At 41.7% G+C, this 24,053-nt stretch overlaps 1 protein-coding gene across 1 annotated transcript in view; it reads right to left on the bottom strand.

Annotated features, from left to right (window-relative positions):
- slc24a4b (solute carrier family 24 member 4b) overlaps positions 1-24,053 on the bottom strand; it is a 223,289-nt gene that overhangs the window by 61,178 nt on the left and 138,058 nt on the right. Inside the window, exons 4-8 of the mRNA XM_078406780.1 lie at positions 20,974-21,048; positions 17,221-17,305; positions 15,496-15,599; positions 11,690-11,764; positions 439-464 (exon numbers count right to left, since the gene is read on the bottom strand). Coding sequence (XP_078262906.1) covers positions 439-464; positions 11,690-11,764; positions 15,496-15,599; positions 17,221-17,305; positions 20,974-21,048 — 365 coding nt within the window. The remainder of the gene's footprint in view (positions 1-438; positions 465-11,689; positions 11,765-15,495; positions 15,600-17,220; positions 17,306-20,973; positions 21,049-24,053) is intronic.

Below are 24,053 nucleotides of genomic sequence, written 5' to 3'. Positions count from 1 at the left end.
ATACTGGGAGACATATGAAAAAGACTTGGCTGAATCACCATAAGACATTCATGGTGAAGTGCCTGACCAACAACTTGGCACAAACCCATGCTGTCCTGCCAGGGTCTCAAAGTTTACCATGCTGGATTAAAGATTCATGCTGTCATTTTGTGGTGCAGTACAATGTTGTAGCAAGGCACCTTATCAGATATACACACCACCTAATAGACAACAGATGAACTTTGTCACAAGGCATATATATATTTTAACACCAGCTTGATCACTGTCTAGAAAATAAAAATTCATAATTGTATTTGTTTATTATTATTGAATTGTTTCACACAGTCATTGTGTGAAAACTCAATCTCCTATAATTGGTAAAGTTTAATTCCAATAATTTGTCAATAATTTTCCAGATGCGTTAAACATTGAAGACAATTATTGATTCATACTACTTACCAATCAATTCTCTCATCATACATGAACTGTAAGGAAAGAAAGTAATGAAATAATTTCACTAACCTTGTGACTGCTTCTCATGTCACAGAGTTAACATTAATAATTTGAAAATTAAATCTTTTAAATTGCTACCATTCTGAGATTCACTTTACAGTTAGTGTGATCACTGGTTCAACCGCAAGCCTCCCGGACTGATAGCCACTGATAATGACTAGTTATATAACTTGTCCTTTGTGAAACTAGATGAGATGCCCACCAGGGCAATAATCCATGGTCTGTGTGCCTCTTGTTTCAAAAAAGACTTAATATGATATAGACAATAGACAATAGACAATACACGCAGGAGTAGGCCATTCGGCCCTTCGAGCCAACACCGCCATTCAATGTGATCATGGCTGATCATTCACAATCAGTACCCATTCCTGCCTTCTCCCCATACCCCCTGACTCCGCTATCTTTAAGAGCTCTATCTAGCTCTCTCTTGAAAGCATCCGGAGAATTGGCCTCCACTGCCTTCTGAGGCACGCTAAGCAATCGACAAGAGAGTAGGCCATTCGGCCTAGATGGCACGCTAAGCAATCGACAAGAGAGTAGGCCATTCGGCCCTTCGAACCAGCACCACCATTCAATGTGATCATGGCTGATCATTCTCAATCAGTACCCCGTTCCTGCCTTCTCCCCATACCCCCTGACTCCGCTATCCTTAAGAGATCTATCTATCTCTCTCTCGAATGCATTCAGAGAATTGGCCTCCACTGCCTTCTGAGGCAGAGAATTCCACAGATTTACAACTCTCTGACTGAAAAGGTTTTTCCTCATCTCCGTTCTAAATGTTAGTGTGTCACTACCCCATATGCTTAAACTATGGCCCTTGGTTCTGGACTCCCCCAACATTGGGAACATATTTCCTGCTTCTAACATGTCCAATCCCTTAATAATCTTATATAACCCAAATAAAAAATAAAGAGACATGAAACAGACTTAAATATAAATGAAACAAGAAAGGACAATAGACAATAGACAATAGGTGCAGGAGTAGGCCATTCGGCCCTTCGAGCCAGCACCGCCATTCAGTCTCAATCACTCTCAATCAGTACCCCGTTCCTGCCTTCTCCACATACCCCCTCACTCCGCTATCCTTAAGAGCTCTATCCAGCTCTCTCTTGAAAGAATCCAACGAACTGACCTTCACTGCCTTCTGAGGCAGAGAATTCCACACCTTCACCACTCTCTGACTGAAAAAGTTCTTCCTCATCTCCGTTCTAAATGGCCTACCCCTTATTCTTAAACTGTGGCCCCTTGTTCTGGACTCCCCCAACATTGGGAACATGTTTCCTGCCTCTAATGTGTCCAATCCCCTAATTATCTTATATGTTTCAATAAGATCCCCCCTCATCCTTCTAAATTCCAGTGTATACAAGCCTAATTGCTCCAGCCTTTCAACATACGACAGTCCCGCCATTCCGGGAATTAACCTAGTGAACCTACGCTGCACGCCCTCAATAGCAAGAATATCCTTCCTCAAATTTGGAGACCAAAACTGCACACAGTACTCCAGGTGCGGTCTCACCAGGGCCCGCTACAACTGTAGAAGGTCCTCTTTGCTCCTATACTCAACTCCTCTTGTTACGAAGGCCAACATTCCATTGGCTTTCTTCACTGCCTGCTGTACCTGCATGCTTCCTTTCAGTGACTGATGCACTAGGACACCCAGATCTCGTTGAACATACCCTCTTCCTAACTTGACACCATTCAGATAATAATCTGCCTTTCTATTCTTACTTCCAAAGTGAATAACCTCACACTTATCTACATTAAACTGCATCTGCCATGTATCCGCCCACTCACACAACCTGTCCAAGTCACCCTGCAGCCTTATTGCATCTTCCTCACAATTCACACTACCCCCCAGCTTAGTATCATCCGCAAATTTGCTAATGGTACTTTTAATCCCTTCATCTAAGCATGGGTTTTTAAATACGAGGGGAATTGAATGCAGAGTGGGTCAGCAATTATGGGTGTCAAAGCCTTGTCTTTTCTGAAGGCATACTGGACCATCAGAGGTGATGAGAACCCAGGCTGGTCTAAAATGAGCAGCAGTCTGCAGAAGGGTGTGTAGAGACAAGGAACTGCAAATGCTGGTTTATAAAAAAAAGACACAAAGTGCAAAGTGCTGGAGTAATTCAGCAGGTCAGGCACCTTTTCTATGAGAACATGGATAGGTGACGGTTCAAGTTGGGACCCTACTTTTCGGCTGCAGGGGGTATTATGATCGTCTTGTGAAACTGTTGGAAGGGGCCAAGGAAGGTTTTGACTGTTTTCCTGGCAAATATATATCATTTAGTCAACATGATTAAAACACGTGATCTGTTATTATTTCATTGTTGGCTGTGGTACCTTCATGGCGATAATATTTAAGAAAATGTTTCATGAGCTATAAAGTTCTCTGCAAACATCACGATACATGTGACATATTTGAGAGTTATTTTCGCTTTCCTATCTAGACATTTAATTTAAAAACAATATTTCACAACAAATATTCTTAACAGATTTGTTAGAGTTTGCAATCACTCAACCCAGTTTTTTACATTACTTGTATTTCATAATTCCAATCATCACGAATCTTTCATAAAACCTATTCGACTTAATGTCAATACTGGTTTTCTGCTATACACGACCTTGCCTCACTGACCAGAATATTAATATTGTGCAAATGTTTTTACTGATAATCCAATCTATATTCTTTACTGATTCCAGTTACTTATCAAGTTGATATGTATTGGCATTATGCAAGTGCCAGTTCATTGTACTTTCAACTACTGGGAAAGGATCACTCACTTTAATTCTGTCCCTAGCAATTAATTTCCTTCTATTATCATGTGGAGTTTAGTGCGAAGTCCCAAACGAATTTGCCATTTATTGGCAGCCTGCCATCAAGATGATCTGTGAGTTTCCAGCCATCTTTTTGACAGCTCAGTGTAAAAATAGCCAGACTTCAAGCAGTCAATAAAAACTTCCAGTCTCCATGTCAGCATATGTGAACAGTGAGCCTTAAGGACAAATGCATAAAGCCTTGTGGAATGGGAATGTTATATATTTTTTATCAGAGCTGTGTAGAAAACAAAGATAAGATACAAATGTTATTAGCTTAAAGCTATATTGCAAAGCAGCTTCATGACCAATTTTTGGTTAAGAAAAAATTAAAAGGTGCATTAATTGTGTACTGAGTTAAACAAAATTAGATTAATTGTTCGTAATCCTTCTCTCAAAATATTGGAATGCCATTTATAAGTTCATAAGTGATCGGAGCAGAATTAGGCCATTTGGCCCATCGTCTACTCCGCCATTCAATCATGACTGATCTATCTATCCCTCCTAACCCATTCTCCTGCATTCTCCCCATACCCCCTGACACCTGTATAAATCAAGAATCTATCTATCTCTGCCATAAAAATATCCACTGACCTGGCCTCCGCAGCCCTCTGTGGCATGGAATTCCACAATTTCTTGCTATACTTTTCTGTTGGACAAAATATTTTTACCATACCATGCATTTTGGTTCTAATTTTGGACCAGAGCATCACACAAACCAAGCTCCCTTCTATTGATTCCATTTATACCTCACGCTGCCTCGGCAAGGCCAGCAGCGTAATCAAGGATGAGTCACACCCTGGCCACTCCCTCTTCACACCTCTCCCTTCAGGCAAAAGGCTGAGAAGTGTGAAGACACACACCACTGGATTCGGGGACAGTTTCTTCCCAGCTGTTATCAGGCAACTGAATTATCCTACCTCAGCCAGAGAGCAGTGTTGAACTACTAACTACTTTTTGATGACCCTCGGACTATCCTGACCTGACTTTGCTGGCTTTACCTTGCACTAAAACGTTATTCCCTTATCGTGTCTCTATACACTGTAAATGGATTGATTGCAATCATATATTGTCTTTCTGCTGACTGGTTAGCACACGACAAAAGCTTTTCACTGTACCTCGTTACACATGACAATAAACTAAACTGAAAACTAATTCCATGCAGTCTTGCCTGCTGATGCTAGCCCTAGTTATAAGATTGACTAATGTTCTGTCATTTTCTTAATTTTTAGTTAGCCTTGATGGCCTCTCCAAGAGATGTATTGTTCTAAGACGTACAGGTATGTAGGTTAATTGGCTGGGTAAATGTAAAAATTGTCCCTAGTGGGTGTAGGATAGTGTTAATGTACGGGTATCACTGGGCGGCACGGACTTGGAGGGCCGAAAAGGCCTGTTTCCGGCTGTCTGTATATGATATGATATGATATGATATGATATGATAAGATGGCTGCTCCAGTGGTAAGTTCCTCTGGGGAGAGAAGCGGGAGAGTGGGGTGGATTGCTATTACATCGAGCCTGACGCTAAAGATTCTTTCTCTTCACTTTCAGCTTCTTTGTCAAGAAAGAGAGTGTTGTATGATAAACACCATCTTAAAGTGTGAGATGTCATCGTGAACCTTTAGAAAACACTGATTCTGCCACAACTGGAGTATCTTGTCCAGGTTTGGGTGCCACGTATGGGGGAAAAAAAGTGCTACAGTGAAGATACAGAAGAAATTCACTGAAAAAATGTTTATAGAAATTAGGGACTTCCATTCTGTGGCTAGCTGACAGAAGCTGGGTTGTTCTCCTTAGAACAGAAGTAGTTGTGAGTAGAGTTTTTTCAAATATTGAGTACAGATTATTGAAAATTTGCTCCCTCAACGACAAAAGATTCAAGAAGTAGGGGATATATAACTAATAATTAGCAAATTAATTAAAAGTGATACAAGGAAGAATAATTTATGCAGTGCTTGGTGTGGGTGGGGAATGCACATGATAGATATTGGCAGAGGCAGATTCAATTGCAGCTGGATAAGTATCTAAAAGGATATAATGTGCAAGAACAAGGAGAGGGGACAGTTGAGTGGAATCAGCGACGTTGCTTTCACATCAAGCCTGACAGTCTGAATTCTTCCCTTGAACGATGTAACAATTCTGTACAAATAAATGAAATAAGGTCAGAAATTTACTTCCTGAAAATATTGATTTTGAGTGCCAAGATTGATTTTGAGTGTGGCAGTGTACAAAATTTCTGGTTATTGAAAGTCTGACTATAAAAATAGAAAATGATGGAAATGCTCAACAGGTGAAACGGCTTCTACAGAGAATGCATTTGGTTATAGCCTTCAATTGCAGCACAATGCCAAATATGGGTATAATCGGCAATGACTTGACATCAAGAGGAACACCAGTATGAGGAGGCTGCAGAACACATTTCTCAATGGTGTTTTGTTAAAATATATCTAGATTCCATTTTGTACTAAAGCACAAAAAAGAAAGAAAGTGTAGGTCAAAAATGGATAGCAAAGATAGAATCCACTACAAAAATACGATGCATGTTGAGATTGGTGTCTAGAGGCAGCATAGGGGCTCCAGGTTCTATAATACCAGGCTTAAATGAGGGGTCTTTGGGACGGAGGGGGTGGTCTCATTCTGTCAAAGAGAAGTTGAGGCTAGGGGTGTGCGGGCAGGGGTGGGGAGGTGAGAAAGGTGAGTGATTGGTAGTACAATGCTGTGGGACCTGCCAAAACAGTGATCTGGGTTATTTTATAGAGCTTAGAGGGACATACCAGCTCCTCTTGGCCATCGCTCATCTGTTTCTTGTTCCCCTTCCTTTATACTTTGATGGTAGATTAAACAGGATAGACATTTTCCACATACAGTATGATGGACCCATTTCCTATGCTAAGCGTGTGGCTTTCCATTTCTGCTTCTATGTGTGAAACTTTTCTGCTGTAAACCACGCATCTTTATATTCCTTATTTTGCCCGCTCCAATGGTACAGTGAGTCCCCCTGATGCATTTGTTCCTGAATCCTTTGAAGGCAGTCTACATAAACAACTTTGGTTGTTTTCTTCACAGACACTTCTCTCAAGAAGTCTTCCCGACTTACCTGTTCTCAAGTCCTTTGAAAATCTGGATAACTATCAGTTATTTTTCTATCCCACAGTTGATGGATCCTCTTGCTACACAGGGCACTGAAGTTGTATTCTGAACTGCTCACATTTGATGTCTCCCCTGTCACTTATTTCCTCGCCCTTGCTACTTTTTTCCAAGCTAATCCTGAGGCATCAAAAGCTTACCACAAGTTGTGCTGCCTCCCGCGGCAGCACAAAATCATCAGATTTACCTCTCTGGGACGTCTAAGGTCTTGCTCTTCAGGATGATCAATGGTCCCAGTCTCACTAAAAATGAACGAAGTGAGGTTGTGCTTCTCTGCACTTCACCCACCACTGACACTGCATTATTTATGCACAGTCAAGTCAAATTTACTGTTGTAAGCACAAGAACATGCTTATATAAGCACAAGCACTAGCATTTATTTCGAGAGGACAAGAGTGTAAAAACGGGGATGCTTTACAAGACATTGGTCAGACCGCATTTGGGGTATTGTGAGCAGTTTTACGCCCCATATCCAAGGAAGGATGTCCTAGTGTTGGGGAGGGTCCAGAGGAGGATTACGAGAAAGATCCCAGGAATGATTAGGTTAACATATAATGAGCGTTTAACAGGACTGGGCCTGTACTCGCTGAAGTTTAGAAGGATGAGGGGAACCTCATTGAAACTTACTGAATAGTGAAGGCCCAGATAGAGTGGATGTGGAGAGGATGTTTCCACTAGTGGGAGAGTGCAGGACTAGAGGCCATTGCCTCATAATAAAAGGGCGTACCTTTAGAAAGGAGATGAGGGTGGGATTTCTTTAATCAGAGTGTGGTGAATCTGTGGACTTCATTGCCACAGAAGGCTGTTGATGTCAAGTCAATGTATATTTTTAAGGGAGAGATTGATAGTTTTTGATTAGTATGTGTATCATGGGTTATGGGGGGAAGCAGGAGAATGGGGTTAGAGGGAAAGATAGATTAGCCATGATTGAATAGTGGAGTGGCACTTGAAGGGCCGAATGGCCTAATTCTGCTCCTATAAGTTATGAACATATGAATGGTGAGGTACAGATACAGTGAAAATCTTGGTGCAGCATCACAGGCACATAAACTCAGACAACACAGAACACAAAGGCACACAAGTAATTTCGAAGGTTAGGGGGCATCCAAGGAATGTCATGATTGGGTTTGCTGAATTCCATTTGTTGGGCTCCGCTCTCCCATCAGGCAAAAGGTATAGAAGTGTGAAAATGCACACCTCCAGATTCAGGGACAGTTTCTTCCCAGCTGTTATCACGCAACTGAATCATCCTACTGCAACCAGAGAGCGGTGCTGAACTATTATCTACCTCTTTGGTGACCCTCAGACTATCCTTGATCGGACTTTGCTGGCTTTACCTTGCACTCAACGTTATTCCCTTATCATGTATCTCTACACTGTAAATGGCTCGAATGTAATCATGTGCTGTCTTTCTGTGGACTGGATAGCGCGCAACAAAAGCTTTTCGCTGTACCTCGATGCATGTGACAATAAACTAAAAGTGAAACCGGAACTGAAAAAAAACTCTTCATACATTCCCAGTGTCATATTCAGTGGTGTTCGCACCTATCTTTAGACAAAACACCATTGCCACTCATGTAGCTAGCAATTTGGACACGCATTGCATTAAAAAAGTGAAAGCCTGTTTGTGCAGGAATGCTGTGTGAAGATGGAACATCACATAACGTGATAGGTTTATAGTGACCAGCTCTAGTACACACATGTCCACAATTCACAAGGGGAAAATTTCAATAAACAAGGCAAAAAAAAGAGAGAAAAAAACCAGAACTGAAGGCCAGCAAGGATATGCTGAAGACACCCAGTTGGTTGCAACATGCCTATCATTCGGCAGCAGAATGGACACATTTTTAAGGCTGTTAACACGACTTTCAATAAACTCCATTGTAACATGGGTGCAAATAGCATATACTAAATACTGGAAGGACGTCAAGTACATTGTATGGATTTCAGACAAGGTAAACAGCAAATGGAACTAATCTTTTTATCGAGTCAAAATGTTGCAAATCATTTTGTGGGAATGTTATTGAGCAATTGATACATAAGCTTCGATCGCCCCGACGCGGGGGCTTCCACCACTGGCAGCGGGAGCTTCGATCGCCCCGACGCGGGGACTTCCACCATTGGCTGCAGGAGCTTGGATTGCCCCCATGGATGGTTCAACTGCCCCGGCCGCGGGAGAATAAAGAGGAAGACGTTTGGACTTTTTTGCCTTCCAGCACAGTGAGGAATGTGGGGGACCTGCAATGGTGGATGTTTATGTTAACTTTTATGCAGTTGCGTGTCTTGGTGCTTTTTTTTTCCGTATGGCTGTATGGTAATTCGCAAATCAGTGAACCCTAATTGGTACATGTGACAATAAAAGACCCTTGAAACATTTGAAAGGAAATATCAGAGCAGTGACCAAGTGTTGTTGCTTTGGCAATATTTTGAGGCATGTTTGAGCGAAAGAAAGAAAGATTGAGAAGCGGAGAAGGAATTAAGGCTCTGGCAGCTGAAAACAGAGACAATAGCATCATCAATAATTTGGAGAACGTATAGAATAGGGTGCAGGTTAGTATGCAGGGAAATAGTACTGATCACATTGCTTTTAGTGTTGGTGAGGTCTGAAGGGCCATAAAGCTTCATTCGATGTTGTTAATAGGTTTAAGTTTAGGTTTATTATTGTCACATGAACCGAAGTATAATAAAAAGCTTTGCTGTCGAATCGGATAAGATAATACAGTCAAGTCAAACTCATGTACAATAGGTCGAGTAAAGGGGAAGATACAGAGTGCAAAATATAGTTCTCATTATTGTAGTGCATCAGTGCCAGAAATAAAGTAGAATCCCCTCAATGGCATAGAGGTGCATTGGGCAGTACTGTAGCTTATGAAAGGACCTTTCAGAAACCTGATGAAACAAAGGATGAAGCTGTTCCTGACTCTGGTGGTGCGCGCTTTCAAGCTTCTGTACTTTTTGCACAATGGGAGCAGGAAGCAGATGGAATGACCGGGGAGGGACAAGTCTTTGATTATGATGGCTGCTTTTCTGAGGCATTGTGAAATGTAGATGGAGTCTAAGGTGGTGAGATTTGTCAGCGTGATAGACTGGGCTACATCTATATCTCTGCAATTTCTTGCGGTCTTGGCAGATCTGCCCACAAATCAAGCTGTGATGCAACCCGATATTGCACTTTCTACAGTGCATCTGTAGAAGTTCGTAAGAGACACTGGAAACATGAGAGAATTGGAGAGATAAAAAGTTACGTGGGAAGGTTATATACATGGTGGAGATTTTAGAAATATGAATGTTTGAGGAGATGGAAGGTTTTTGAACACAGGAATTTGAATTTTAAAATGAAAGTTTTGCTGAACATGAAGTAGTGTAGATCAGTGAACACGTGAGGAGACATATTGGGTTTACTGCACGTGCAGTTTTGGATGACCTCAAAATGTAGGCTGATCAGAAATAGAGATGACACAAGTATGGGCAAGGGGTTAACTAACAAATGGGCTGAGACTGACAGTTAATGACATTACTATTGCCAAGTCCACCAAAATCCACCAAAATGCAGCTGGACCTGCTACATAAATACTGTGGCTGTGGCTGTATGTCAGAGGCTGAGTATCCTGTATTGTGCGACCCATCTCCTCACATAAATTCCTTTTTCACCATCTTCAAGGCCCAAGTCAAGAGCATGGTGGAATACTCCCCATTTAGCTCAACACCATCCACCCTGATTTGCTATCCCGTCCATTATGCCGATCACTAATTCCATGCATCACCAGAGCACAGTTGCTGCAGCGTGTAATAGCTGCAAAATCCAAGTACTCAGCCAGCTCTGACAGCACCTTCAGATCCTGGAACATCTATCACTAAGGACAGGGGCAGCACCATCCACCCAATCCATTTCCCTGCCTGAAAATGTACCACTGGTCCTTCCTTGTAGCTGCGTCTAAATCCTGGGATTGCTGCCCAACAGCAATGTAGAAGTAACTCCACCAGAAGGTCTACAGCAATTCAAGGTGGTGGCTCACCAATACTTTAAGGGAAGTTAGGATTTTTTGAGCACAGTGAAGATCTCTTGAAACCACAGTTGTCACAGTGCTACTGCAAAAGAGGAAGTGGCTAGCTCATCCCTTCCAAAAGCTGCATGTTGGTGCTCTCCCCCCCGTTGGCAGAGGCACCAGTTGTCAAACAAAGGATCTGAATGGTTTACATTGTTTCTACATATGGAGGAGATGCTGATGTGATTGAAGCCCAACGTGGATGGACTGGTGCAGGGCAAGAAGAGGATCCAGAAGCTGGGAGGACGGTTTGAAGTAGGAAAGCCCGTGGGAGGACTCCAACCACAAGGGCATTGGGGGGACGGGGGTTCATAAAATGGAGCCATAGGGAGGTAATACAAGAACTGGGAGTCTGGGAACTGGGACAGAAATAGATCAGTCAATATATGTACACGACACTCAGGAAGGTGGTGGACTAAGATCAGCAGGTACATGATGAGCGTGAATTGGAGTTACTCTATGAATTCTGTGATGCAGCCAAAGCTGGTCAGGATATGGGGTCAGGAGTCACCAGGACTCAGCGTAGCCTGCAGAGCAGCATTGCTAGCATCTGATGTGAGAGCTTCAGAGATGACCAACGCACCTTCGCATTTGAGATCTCAAAGGCTACGTAGAGTAAATGGTTGAGTAGATAACACTATAGATATTTGTCAATATTAAAACTATTTTATGTGACGTCGTCTAGGTGGTAGGTTGTTGTAGCTTGCCGTAGACGTTGTCATAGGGGGGGTCCAGTCGCCATTTTTTCGGTGACCTGCTACGACTATGACAGTCACCGGCCGTCACCTAAAAAATTGCCTAAGTGGGACATGTAGCATGTGAGAGTAAATATTTGACTGACTTCATTTTGAAGTATTATCTTGATGTTTGTTTATATATTCAGCATCCCAGTGATATCAATAACTAGACCTGGACCTTGCATATCACCACCACAGATAGTGCACCTCAAATATATCATGGCTAACAGAATCAAGGGATATGGGGAGAAAGCAGGAACGGGGTACTGATTTTGGATGATCAGCCATGATCATATTGATTGGCGGTGCTGGCTCGAAGGGCCGAATGGCCTACTCCTGCACCTATTTTCTATGTTTCTATGTGAGACAGCCATTAAGAATCAGTGATACCTCATGCATTTATGTTCTGGGACGTAAAGTACAGAAGCGAGTAGAACAAAGATTTCCACTTACCACAATAAGCATGATAACTGACAAAGTATAGTACAGCGAATCCCTGAACACAGACCACTGAGTCAGATATACAATCTGAAAAGGATAAAAAAAGTAAAGTTACTGAAGAAGAATGTGGAATTTCTCATGAGAATTTTGCCTGCTTTTCTTCCTGCGGTTACCTCACTCACATTCAGTGCCTCTGGAACCTCCAATCCCCACCATTGACAGGAGCCTTCAGACTTTCAGAGGAACGCCGGAACACGAAGAACAAAAAGTACCTCAACTCCTACATTTTCATGTCTTGCCTTATCATCATATTCTTTTATTCTTTTTTTATTTCTCCTATCAAATACCATTCTTCAATCTAAATGGCAGGAATCCAATCTGCTGGTAGGATGTTGTCAAAGACTCTACTGAACTGGTCACCAGTTGATGAGAAAGGTGCAGAGGGAAATAATAGAACTCCTTACTCAATAATGCAGTGGGAATACTTTCTCAAGAAGGACTGCAGAGGCTGAAAGCAGTGGCTCACCACCATCATATCATATCATATCATATATATACAGCCGGAAACAGGCCTTTTCGACCCTCCAAGTCCGTGCCGCCCAGTGATCCCCGTACATTAACACTATCCTACACCCACTAGGGACAATTTTTTACATTTACCCATCTTACTCAAGTGATTAGGGATGGGCAGTAAATAGTGAAAACCAGAACCCATTATAACATGGAAATTGGGCCCATTCATGTACCTTTTCGTATCCACAAACTGTGTCGACAGCAGTTTTACCCAACATAAATCACGCTCACCTCAACCTCATCAAACGTGAAATTGAGGAAAGATTAAAAAGGCTGAGACTGTTTTATAGGAAATAAAACTGCAGATGCTGGTTTAAATCGAAGGTAGACACAAAATGCTGGAGTATCTCAGCGGGTCAGGCAGCATCTCAGGAGAGAAGGAATGGGCGATGTTTCGGGTCGAGACCCTTCTTCTGTTTTCTGTTTTCCCTGCAGCAAAGGAGGTGGATGGGTGACCTTATGGAGGTTTATAAAATGATGAAGGGCATAGATAAGGTAGATAGTCACGGCCAAAGAGTAGGGGAGTCTAAAATTAGAGGGTGCAAGTTTAAGGGAAAAGGGGTAAGATTTAAAGGGTACCCGAGGGACAGATTGTTCATCTGGAGAATGACGGGTATATGGAACGAACTGCCCGAGGTGGCAGAGGAAGGTATAATTAGAACATTTAAAAAATATTTGGAGGTTCAGAGGGATATGGGCCAAACACAAACAAATGGGGTTAGCAGAGATTGGAATCTTGGTTGGCATGTTGGACGAGTTGGGCTGACAAGCCAGTTTCCATGCTGAAAAACAATATGAATTTATGAACCGAGGCCACACACCACACCTCTCTTCACTTGAAGCAGGAATTGCAGCCTTTGTGTGCAACCTACAATATTTATTGTTCACAGAGAATAATAAGAGCATCTCACACAGGTTTCAGCAATGAAATGTCTTGTAAAGATTCTGCACTGTCACACCATCGTCCTGCACACAGCATCTGCCGGCCTCAGTGTTCAATGGACAGTGTTGTGCAAGATGATTCCCAAGTTCTCCTTCCTTTGAGCACAGCCTTTCTCTTCAGATCACTTCTACGCTGCCTGTTGCAATCGCTAGCCCTTTGATCAGCCTGCACCTTATGTTGGCTTGGGGTCAGGCGGGGCTGGATCAGGCCAAATAATGGTAGTTTGCAGCCCACATATTTAGGCAATTGCTTTGAATTTTCATAAGGTACTACAGGCACCTCACATTTTACGCATGTTTGATTTACGCCTGTTTTAAGAATAACGCGCTTGTTCTTTAAATACCAAAGTCAGATTTAGGCACTCGAATTTTTCAAATAACACGCTCAAATTTACACCTGGCTGCATAGACCCGTATATTATTAATTTACATGATTTTGAATTATGCGCTGCTTTTCAAAAACATAATCACCCCCTGTAAAAAAACGTGGTGCCTGCATATTGTTACACTATTAGTATTATTCTACATTACTTTGTCAGGCAATGCATTTTGGAGTGCAGTATAGCTCACCCTGCAGTAGAATTATTAATTGTGGCACAAACGTACCACCTAATTCACTTTTTAAGAACTGCAAGGAGCAGGAGGCGAAATATTTCTTTAATTGTCTGTTGGATTACTCCTTTTACTTTAAATTCTATATGATTTTTTTCCCCAATTATTTATTGTAGAAAAAGCCAGTATTATTTCAAAATCATCAGGATAATTAAAAGAACGTGCGAGCAATTCCTGGTGGCATTTGAATTAATTGAGATTAATTCCAGGATTTTGTGACAGTGTGATCTCTCTTGAGGAAAGTAAAACCTATCCTCCTCCTCAAATTTTTAACATGAAAACATCAAGCTTTAATCTCATTCCTGGATCTCAAAAGGCTCTTGAAACACTGCTTTTTGACTAAAGCAATATAGATCAACCTTCTTTAAAAGCAAATATCACTTGTTTGCTATTCTGAGATGTTAAGAATGTTGGTAACTGGAATTCCTCATTCCTTTATATTCTTATTTCCCATTAGTATTATTTTACTTATGTTCTTTTTATTTGAGTGTGTGAAAAAAAGATTACAACACAGAAAGGCTAATCAGCCCATTAAAGTGTCTTTTTTCAAATACCATGTTTGATGTGTCATGTACTTTCTTCAGATATTTAAAATTAAGAAAATACAGCACAGTTGGTAGCATTTTTGTTTCTGAGCCACAACAACACTGTGGGCTCAAGCCCGTCTTCAGAGATTTGAGCCAGTGTTCTTTTTTATTTTTTTCAGCTTCCCTCACAAGGATTGAAATAATCATTGGTATTTTTTTTCATCAGACGGAATGGAATTAAAGCAGGTTTGGTAAATTCTGCTTATCGTACGTTTGCACACTTGGTCATCTGGGCAAATTTACAGAGCAAGATTCTGAAAACAGCAACTAAAATGATGAAAGGAGAAATGTTTAAAAGAACACTGTTACAGACTTAGAGTTTTCAGAATTGGACCGATGAGAATATCAAATCGCCAAAGTCTAAAGCTTTTAAATTAAGCCAAATTAAACATCAAGAAAAATGTTACTTAAATTTTCAACTTAAATGCTACTAAAAGTTGTTTTGCAATATCTCAAGATATTGTTGAAGCAATACCCATAACTTATTTTTAAGGTGAAATAAACGTTGTATAAGATGACAAGATTCTGAGCCAAACAGCAGTTATGAACGGTAAGAATAGTTGCTTCGAGTTATACAGAGATATAAAAATTCTGAATACCAAACTTACATAAGGAAAGACTTTCTGCTGCAGGATATAATTGGACTTTCTGTCTGCCCCATGTCATAGAGTCATGGAGACAGAGGATACAGTGTGGAAACAGGCCCTTTGGCCCAACTTGCTCACACCAGCCAAAATGTCCCAGTTACACTAGTCCCACCTGCCTGCGTTTGGTCCATATCCCTCCAAACCTGTCCTATCCATATACCTGTCTTAAACGTTTCTTTTCTTAAACGTTGGGATTGTCCCAGCCTTAACTACCTTCTCTGGCATCTTGTTCCATACACCCACCACCCTTTGTGTGAAAAAGTGACCCCTCAAGACTCCTATTAAATCTTTTCCTCTTCTCATTAAATTAATATTCACTTCCCTCCCCAATGACACCAGGGGAGTTAACATTGGAGCAGGCAGGTGAGCTTTCAAGAACTTCCATTCTGAACAAGTTGGTAAAGTTTTCAACTTTGACTCAATATTTTTCAACAGGACTATCTTCAATAGGACTGACCTGTCCTGCAAATATTCCGCAGACACCAATGATACACAGAATGTTAAACACTGCAGAACCAACGATAGTTCCAACTCCAACGTCTCCATGGGTGATAAAGACACCTATAAGAACAAAAATGAACATGTTCCTTTGCATTTGCTTCACCAGACGTCATTATAAGAAAATTAAGAAACAGTAATTGAATTTCTTTGGAAGATCCAAGTGATTAAGTTGATCTGCAAACTATTTTCAAATTAAATTACATCTACAAATTACAGATAACAATTATGATGATTTGATTTTCTTTGTGTGCAAAATTAAATCATTGGTATGTGCCGACTGTTAAAATCAAAAGAATGAATTTAAAAAGAAAGGTCAGGATAAATAGACACAAAGTGCTGGAGTAACTCAGCAGGTCAGGCAGCATCTCTGGAAAATAAGGATGGGCGACGTTTCGGGTCAGAAACCTTCTTCAGATTGGAAAGGTCAGGATAGGTTTTATTCTCAATGGTTCATTTCCCAAAGGGATGGAATTTCTAATTACTCTTTCATGAAACTCACTTTGATTTGAGAAGAACTAATCTGTGTTGATAGAGGGAGATAGGAAGGTTTAATAAATGTGGTGTGCTAATTTTGAACACTTCATGAAATATATGGATCAAGCTTCCAGAGGAAGTGATCAAGGCAGGTACAACGAGAACATTTAAAAGACACGGGGACGGATAGATGGATGGGAAAGTCTTGTAAGACAAGACTAGCTTGGTTACGCAACTTGGTCAGCACGGACAAGTTGAGCCAAAGAGCTTGTTTCCATGCTGTACAGCTCCATGACTTTGTGAAACGCTAAATTGGCAGAGGCTCGGAGAGATTTCCTGGACAGTGATAGACTCACACATATCCCTTTGCAGTTAAGAGTTAAGATTGTCAAGAGTGTTTTATTGTCATATGTCTCAGATAGAACAATGAAATTCTTACTTGCAGCAGAACAACAGAATATGTAAACATAGTACACTGTGAACAATATAACAAACAAGAAAAAATGTTCAGTGTGCATATATACCTGTACATATACTCACACATACACACACATATATATATAATGTATATATATATATACACACACACACACATATATATATATATATATATATATATATATATATTGATCAATCTGAAGAAGGGTCTCGACCTGAAACGTCACCCATTCCCTCTCTCCTAGATGCTGCCTGACCTGCTGAGTTACTCCAGCATTTTGCGATACCTTCGATTTGTACCAGCATCTGCAGTTATTTTCCTACATTATATGTATATATATATATACATACATATATATATATATGTATATGCACACATAAAAAACAAACAAATAATAGAGCACTATCTATGTAGTTTAGAGCTTGTTGGAGGTTGTTAAATTTTAGAGTAAGACAAATAAACAGATCCTTGCTTTTGGATGTTTAACTGCTGTGTGTAATCAATATACAGGAATAATTACATAATTAAAAAATCTAAAGTGCTAGAAATATTCAGCAGCTCTGGCAGCATGTGGCAGAAAAAATAAAAATCATGATAAACTTTTCAGGTCAGTGAACGTTTCATTGTAATTGAAATGTTAATTATTTTCTCTTTCCACAGATGATGCTTAACAGCTGTGCATTTCCAGCATTTTCTATTTTGGATTTAGAGCAACTGTAGTATTTTACATTTGTATCAGAAGATTTATGAATTATGTCAGGACATTACCAATGACTGAAGCAAACAGCTCTGGTGCTGAGCTTCCAGCTGCCATGAAGGTGGCACCAGCAACATCTTCATTCAAATGTAATCTCTGCGTTAATAAAAAAATATGTTATTACTGGATATCACAAATATTCAGATTCACAATGACACTTTCGCAACCCTGAGACTTCTGGAAAGCAGTGATTTTTCAAGATGTTCCTACCCATCTGTTAACGTGCGGATAATTATAAACAAAGGATAGTTTCTCAATCATCACTTTTGTTGTTTATTTTATAATAATTTTTGATGAATTATCAATCACTCTGTCCAGCTGTTGATGTCTACATTATTCATATTAGAGTTATATGCCTTGGCAGATAGAGTTTAGTTTTCAAAGTAAGTGTGATCTCAAGCAAACAAACTCATTTCTAAAGGCAAAGGCGATCAGCCAAACTTCGATTGTACAGGACCAGCTTGACTTTCCAAACACCAACTCTTCTGCAACTCTGTGGTAGCTGCAGCACCGTGTTATAGAGTGACACAGTGTGGAAACAGGCCCTGCGGCCCAACTTGCCCACACTGACCAACATGTCCCATCTACACTAGTCCCACCTGCCTGCATTTGGTCCACATCCCTCTAAACCTGTCCTATCCATGTACCTGTCTAAATGTTTCTTAAATGTTATGATAGTAAAATGTGATAATAAGACTGGGTACGTGGTTCGAACAAGTTAGTTTGGTGGCTCTGTAAGTTTGTCCATGGTGCTGTGTGCCCTTTGTTTCATTGAAGAAAAGGGTATTTGCAGATCAAGATCTCAGACCTGCTACAAAACACATAGTCTATCATGCATAAGTGATCCTTACACACTTTTGATTTCTGGATTGCATATGGCAGCAGATATTTGGGGTGACACAGTCGCACAGCAGTAGAGTTGCTGCCTTACAGCACCAGAGACCCTGGTTCGATCCCAGCTATGGGTGCTGTCTTTGACGGAGTTTGTATGTTCCCCCTGTGACAGCATGGGCTTTCCCTGGGTGCTCTGCTTTTCCAAAGATGTACAGATTTGTATGTTAATTGGCTTTGGTAAAATTGTAAATAGTCTCTAGTGTGTAGGATATCCCTAGTGTATGGGGTGATCACTGGTGGGCGCAGACTTGGTGGACCGAAGGGCCTGTTTCCACGCTATATCTCTAAAGTCTAAATCTGAAGGTACTGATAAAAGACCAACACTGTCTCCACAAAATCTCCTGTATTTACATTTTCATGACGAATTCAAACGTTGCATACATTGCATCTCCCCCTTCACCTTTGAGGTTTCTTTCCTGATAATTGCTCATGTTTTGGCCAATACGATCGGGGTGCTGACTGCTCGCTAGTTATAACACTTAATATCAACAGCCTACCAAGTGGTATTCGAGGCCACGGTAGCAATAAAGATCATTTGTTGCACTTCGATAACGTGATTCTTTTTTTTAAACATAAGCAGAGTTTACATTAACTTGCATTGATCGCATCTTCCATTCTTTACAATTCATTCAGCATATTTTGAAAGAATAAAGACACCGAACAAACATGTTAAAATACAAGAATAAATACACCCAAAAATCATGTTAAACTACAAGAATATAGACACAAATGCTGGAGCAACTCAGCGGGTCGGGCCTGTCGGGCGCTCCCTCTTTGTCAGGTCTGGCCTCTCTCGTTGATGGGTCTGGCCTCTCTCATTGATGGGTCTGGCCTCTCTCATTGATGGGTTGGACCTCTCTCATTGATGGGTCTGGCCTCTCTCATTGACGGGTCTGGCCTCTCTCATTGACAGGTCTGGCCTCTCTCATTGACGGGTCTGGCCTCTCTCGTTGATGGGTCTGGCCTCTCTCGTTGATGGGTCTGGCCTCTCTCGTTGATGGGTCTGGCCTCTCTCATTGACGGGTCTGGCCTCTCTCATTGATGGGTCTGGCCTCTCTCATTGATGGGTCTGGCCTCTCTCATTGATGGGTCTGGCCTCCCTCATTGATGGGTCTGGCCTCTCTCATTGATGGGTCTGGCCTCCCTCATTGATGGGTCTGGCCTCCCTCATTGATGGGTCTGGCCTCTCTCATTGACAGGTCTGGCCTCTCTCATTGACGGGTCTGGCCTCTCTCATTGATGGGTCTGGCCTCTCTCATTGACGGGTCTGGCTTCTCTCATTATGGGTTGGACCTCTCTCATTGATGGGTCTGGCCTCTCTCATTGACGGGTCTGGCCTCTCTCATTGATGGGTCTGGCCTCTCTCATTGACAGGTCTGGCCTCTCTCATTGATGGGTCTGGCCTCCCTCATTGACAGGTCTGGCCTCCCTCATTGACAGGTCTGGCCTATCTCATTGACAGGTCTGGCCTCTCTCATTGACGGGTCTGGCCTCCCTCATTGATGGGTCTGGCCTCTCTTATTGAAAGGTCTGGCCTCTCTCATTGATGTGTCTGGCCTCTCTCATTGATGGGTCTGGCCTCCCTCATTGATGGGTCTGGCCTCTCTCATTGATGGGTCTGGCCTCTCTCATTGATGGGTCTGGCCTCCCTCATTGATGGGTCTGGCCTCTCTCATTGACAGGTCTGGCCTCTCTCATTGATGGGTCTGGCCTCCCTCATTGACAGGTCTGGCCTCTCTCATTGACAGGTCTGGCCTCTCTCATTGATGGGTCTGGCCTCTCTCATTGATGGGTCTGGCCTCTCCCATTGACAGGTCTGGCCTCTCTCATTGATGGGTCTGGCCTCTCTCATTGATGGGTCGGGCCTCTTTCATTGACATTTTTATCTTGTCAAGTTCCTCCAGGGGAACTGAAAGGCCTCTTAAATCTGCTGAGCGGCCGGCATACTGAGCAAGTAACGTCACACACCGAATCCTTTCTGGCCTACTCGTCAGCTCCGTCACCGTCTCGCACAGCTGGAACACCCTTATGCAGTCCTTAAATACTCTTGTCTAAGTTCCCTTGTATTGAGGGTGGTCCCGGTGGCTTGAGTCCTGCCATTTCTTCACTTCTGACACCATGTAATGTCTGGGTATGGCCCCACTGTGACTTGCACAATCAAGAGGCGTCCAGCACCCAAGAGTTCTGCAAGTAGTCTCTTTTTATTGAATAGAAAGCCTGCCCTCTAGAGGGCGCTTGTATTTACATTTTTATGACGAATTCAAACGTTGCATACGTTACATCTCCCCCTTCACCTTTGGGATTTCATACATTACAGAGATTACCGGAGAAAAAGATTCCAGGATGTGCTCAAAGCTCTTTGAAGACATGCAACATTCCCAGTGACTCTGAGGAATCTCAAGCCCACAGGCACTCAACATAGAGAAGGAACATTCGAGATGGTGTTGGGAGCCTGTGTAAACAGCAGAAGATGCGTACAATCCACAAACTAACCATCCACCCACTCCATCCAGCCACCTTCCGTCCCATATGCGGAAGAATCTTAATTTCCCATTTTGCTCTCATTAGCCTCTTAAGAACCACAACATTGAAGTGAATGCCAAAGAGGAACACATTGGCAGAATGCATCAAAGACGTGACTTCAAAATGCATCTCTGCAGATCTATCAAAACAACTACTGTTTAATGTTTCTGGTTAATATAAACAAACGTATACTCTGAATGAGGCAACATGTTTTTATTAATTTCACTGGATCTGGGTGTCAATATCAAGGCCAGGATTTAATCAATTGTTGCTGCATAATATAGGCCTCAGACATCATCTTTGTCAATGGTGCTATCAATGTGTTAAGTACATGCAGTTCAACATACCTCACATATCTTTTCTAAGGCTGGAACAAAGAAGTCATCACAAACTATGGCCAGTGCGTAAAACATATACATGGCCTGTAAATAGAGAAGAACAAATGCTAGTCAGACTTCCTAAAAATACTTTTTCATTCAACGATTTCAACATTTCTCTCCTTACCTCAAAAATAGTTTTCGACTTGATTTCTGTTAGGATTCTGACATAAGACATAAAGGGCCAGTCCAGGGATTGCCCTTTCTTCATTTATACGTGTAATGTAAATGTTATACACCGTAAGTGGATTTTTCCTGGGAGATATTGGAGAGTGGCTTTTCCAATTTTCATGTTACCGAGAAGCAGTTTATTAGTTAACTAATTTATCAGTTTCCTTTTCCATGCCAATGATAAACCAAGGCAACAAGAAGGAACCAAACATATAGGTACATTCTATGTTATTGATGGTAAGATCATAAGAACATAGGAGCAGAATTAGGCCATTCAGCCCATCGAGTCTATTCCGCCAATCGATCATGGCCGATCTATTTTTCCCTCTCCACCTCATTCTCCTGCCTTCTTCCCGCAACCTTTGAATTAGGCCATTTGGCCTTTTGAGACTCCTCCGCCATTCAATCATGGCTGATCTATTTTTCCCTCCCAACACCATTCTCCTGCCGTCTTCCCGTAACCTTTGACACCCTGTATAAGACCATAAGACATAGGAGCAGAACTAGGTGTAAAGCCAACAGCATTCAGCTTCTCTCGGTGTATTATTGATATGTCTGACATCAGCTGGAGTATTCCGAGGCAGTCCCTGTGCATGAAATAGTCAGCATGCGTACCTTTAGAATTCAGTGTCTGGCAGCTTAGCTGTGCTCCCAAAGCTAATACATCACCATTTGGATACATTTTTTGTTCTTTTCCAGTGAAACATTGTAGTTTGAAGGAAAAGGTCAGCCAAAGAAGATACTCACAAAGGACTTTTTCAAATTCACTTTGGATAGACAGTGAACTGAAGAGCCCTGAAGATCCCTTTCCAGATTCAACTTTAGTGCCAAAAATAAACCAAGAGAAACAAGCTCACGGGCTGAAATGTGTGGAGTACTGAGAGAATCCACACAGGGAATTATGGATTTATATGTTCACATAATAAAACTTTGGAGTATAAAAATAAATTTATTCCAAATAATTACAGTTCAGGAAAATTGCATATCGTAACACTATACCAAATGGTAATGCATGTATGTTATACAAAAAGCCCCAAACATTGCAATAGCTAACCTTGGGAGCACAGGAATAAATACACACATCCAGAAGTCTCAAAGGATCTAGTCAGTTCTCTCAGCCAGAAGTCAACAAACGGAAGCAGCATTTATTTTTAGTAACTGTCGGCTTTTCTATCTTTGATTGGTGAGGTGAACAGTGTTTGTTGCTGTCTTTGAGAATTGATCGCCTTACCTATTTTATCAATCACCCTATCCATGCCAGCAGGATAATGTTAATTAACTCCTGACATTCTCAACGCCAGAAAAACAAATCAGTTTATTTCAACGATAAAGATACACCAAACGTTCAGACAAAGAGCAGCATATTTTGATGTAACACATTTCTTTACAGGAATTCCAAGGTCGAGAGACATAATTCACATTGTAAACTGCCGTGAGGTTGCTTGTTGTGATTTATATTGAATGCATTCGGAGTTCCATTTCTTTGCACAGAAAAATGTTGAATAATATGAACTGATATCTCTTTTTAAAATAGTGTGGATAGTGGAAGTCACAAATAAACAAAACAAGTAGCAACCTTTCAACTTAGTCATAATAATCCACATCCCTTTAATAACTTGCATTAAGAGGACCTAAATACCCACATTTAGCAGCATTTTACTCATGAAAGGTTGACATTGAGCAGTTTGCCAATTTTGTGGCCTCACATACACACATGATCCAGAGTTCAGGTATGTGCACAAAGGCACATGCATGTATGTGTGCTATCTGGCGAGGGATCACTTCAACGCTTGCGGGAATGGCTCACATATGAATATAAGACTAGACCATACAGCACCTTAGGAATGCTCCAGCATTCAATTAGTTCATGGATAAACTGTTCTTTGTCTCAACTTTAGACTCCTGCCCACTCTCATAAAGTCATAGAGTCATGGAGTGATACAGTGGAAACAGGCCTTTCGGCCCAACTCGCCCACCAATGTCCCAGCTACACTAGTCTCACTTGCCTGTGCTTGGTCCATATCCCTCCAAACCTGTCCTATCCATGTACCTGTCTAATTGTTTCTTAAACGATGGGATAGTCCCAGCTTCAACTACCTCCTCTGGCAACTTGTTCCATACACCCACCACCCTTTGTGTGAAAAAATTTACCCCCAGGATTCATATTGCTCCTTGACTTTTGACTCACCTTTTATTTGAAAATGTATCTGTCTCAGTCCTGAATATACTTAATGGTTTGGCCTTCAATGCCCATTTAAAATTCTTCCTCAACTCCAGCTCAAATGGACCACCCCTATTCATAAACCATGCCCCTCCCCTCCCCCCCCCCCTTCCCCCCCTCCCTTCCTAGGTTATTGGAGCAGAACTAGGCCAATCAGCCCATCTAGTCTATTCCGTCATTCAATCATGGCTGATCTATCTATCTTTCCCTCTCACCCTCATTCTCCTGCTTTCTCTCCCATTCCCTCTGACACCCGCACTAATCCCTTGTTCTATTTTCCTTGAAGAGGAAATATTGGCAAAGATGGAGTTGGAAAATGTGATAGCAATGGCCTGCTGCCACAGACTGTGCAACATGCATGACCTAATCATGACTAATGCCATCTTTCATCAATTAAATTATCACAAAGCTTCTTGGGTGCACCCACACTCGAAGCACTGCCATTGTTGTTAGGAAATATTGAACTATTGAAGGAAGAGCAGCAAGGCATGAGAGTGACCAAAGCCACATACGGTGCACATTGCTGGACAGAGAACAGGCTCACTGTCTCCAAACTCAACACCCACATCCATTCTAGGAGCCGTGTGTAGCCGGGGACAAGATGTCAGGTTTTCCAAGGAAAGATGCAAACTGCTGGGTTAACTCGGCGGGTCAGGCA

Source organism: Rhinoraja longicauda, chromosome 10, assembly GCF_053455715.1.
Source record: "Rhinoraja longicauda isolate Sanriku21f chromosome 10, sRhiLon1.1, whole genome shotgun sequence".
In the NCBI taxonomy this organism is placed as follows: domain Eukaryota; kingdom Metazoa; phylum Chordata; class Chondrichthyes; order Rajiformes; family Arhynchobatidae; genus Rhinoraja; species Rhinoraja longicauda.
The sequence above is the reverse complement of the archived record's forward strand: the minus strand, read 5'-3'. Positions and strand labels throughout refer to the sequence as shown.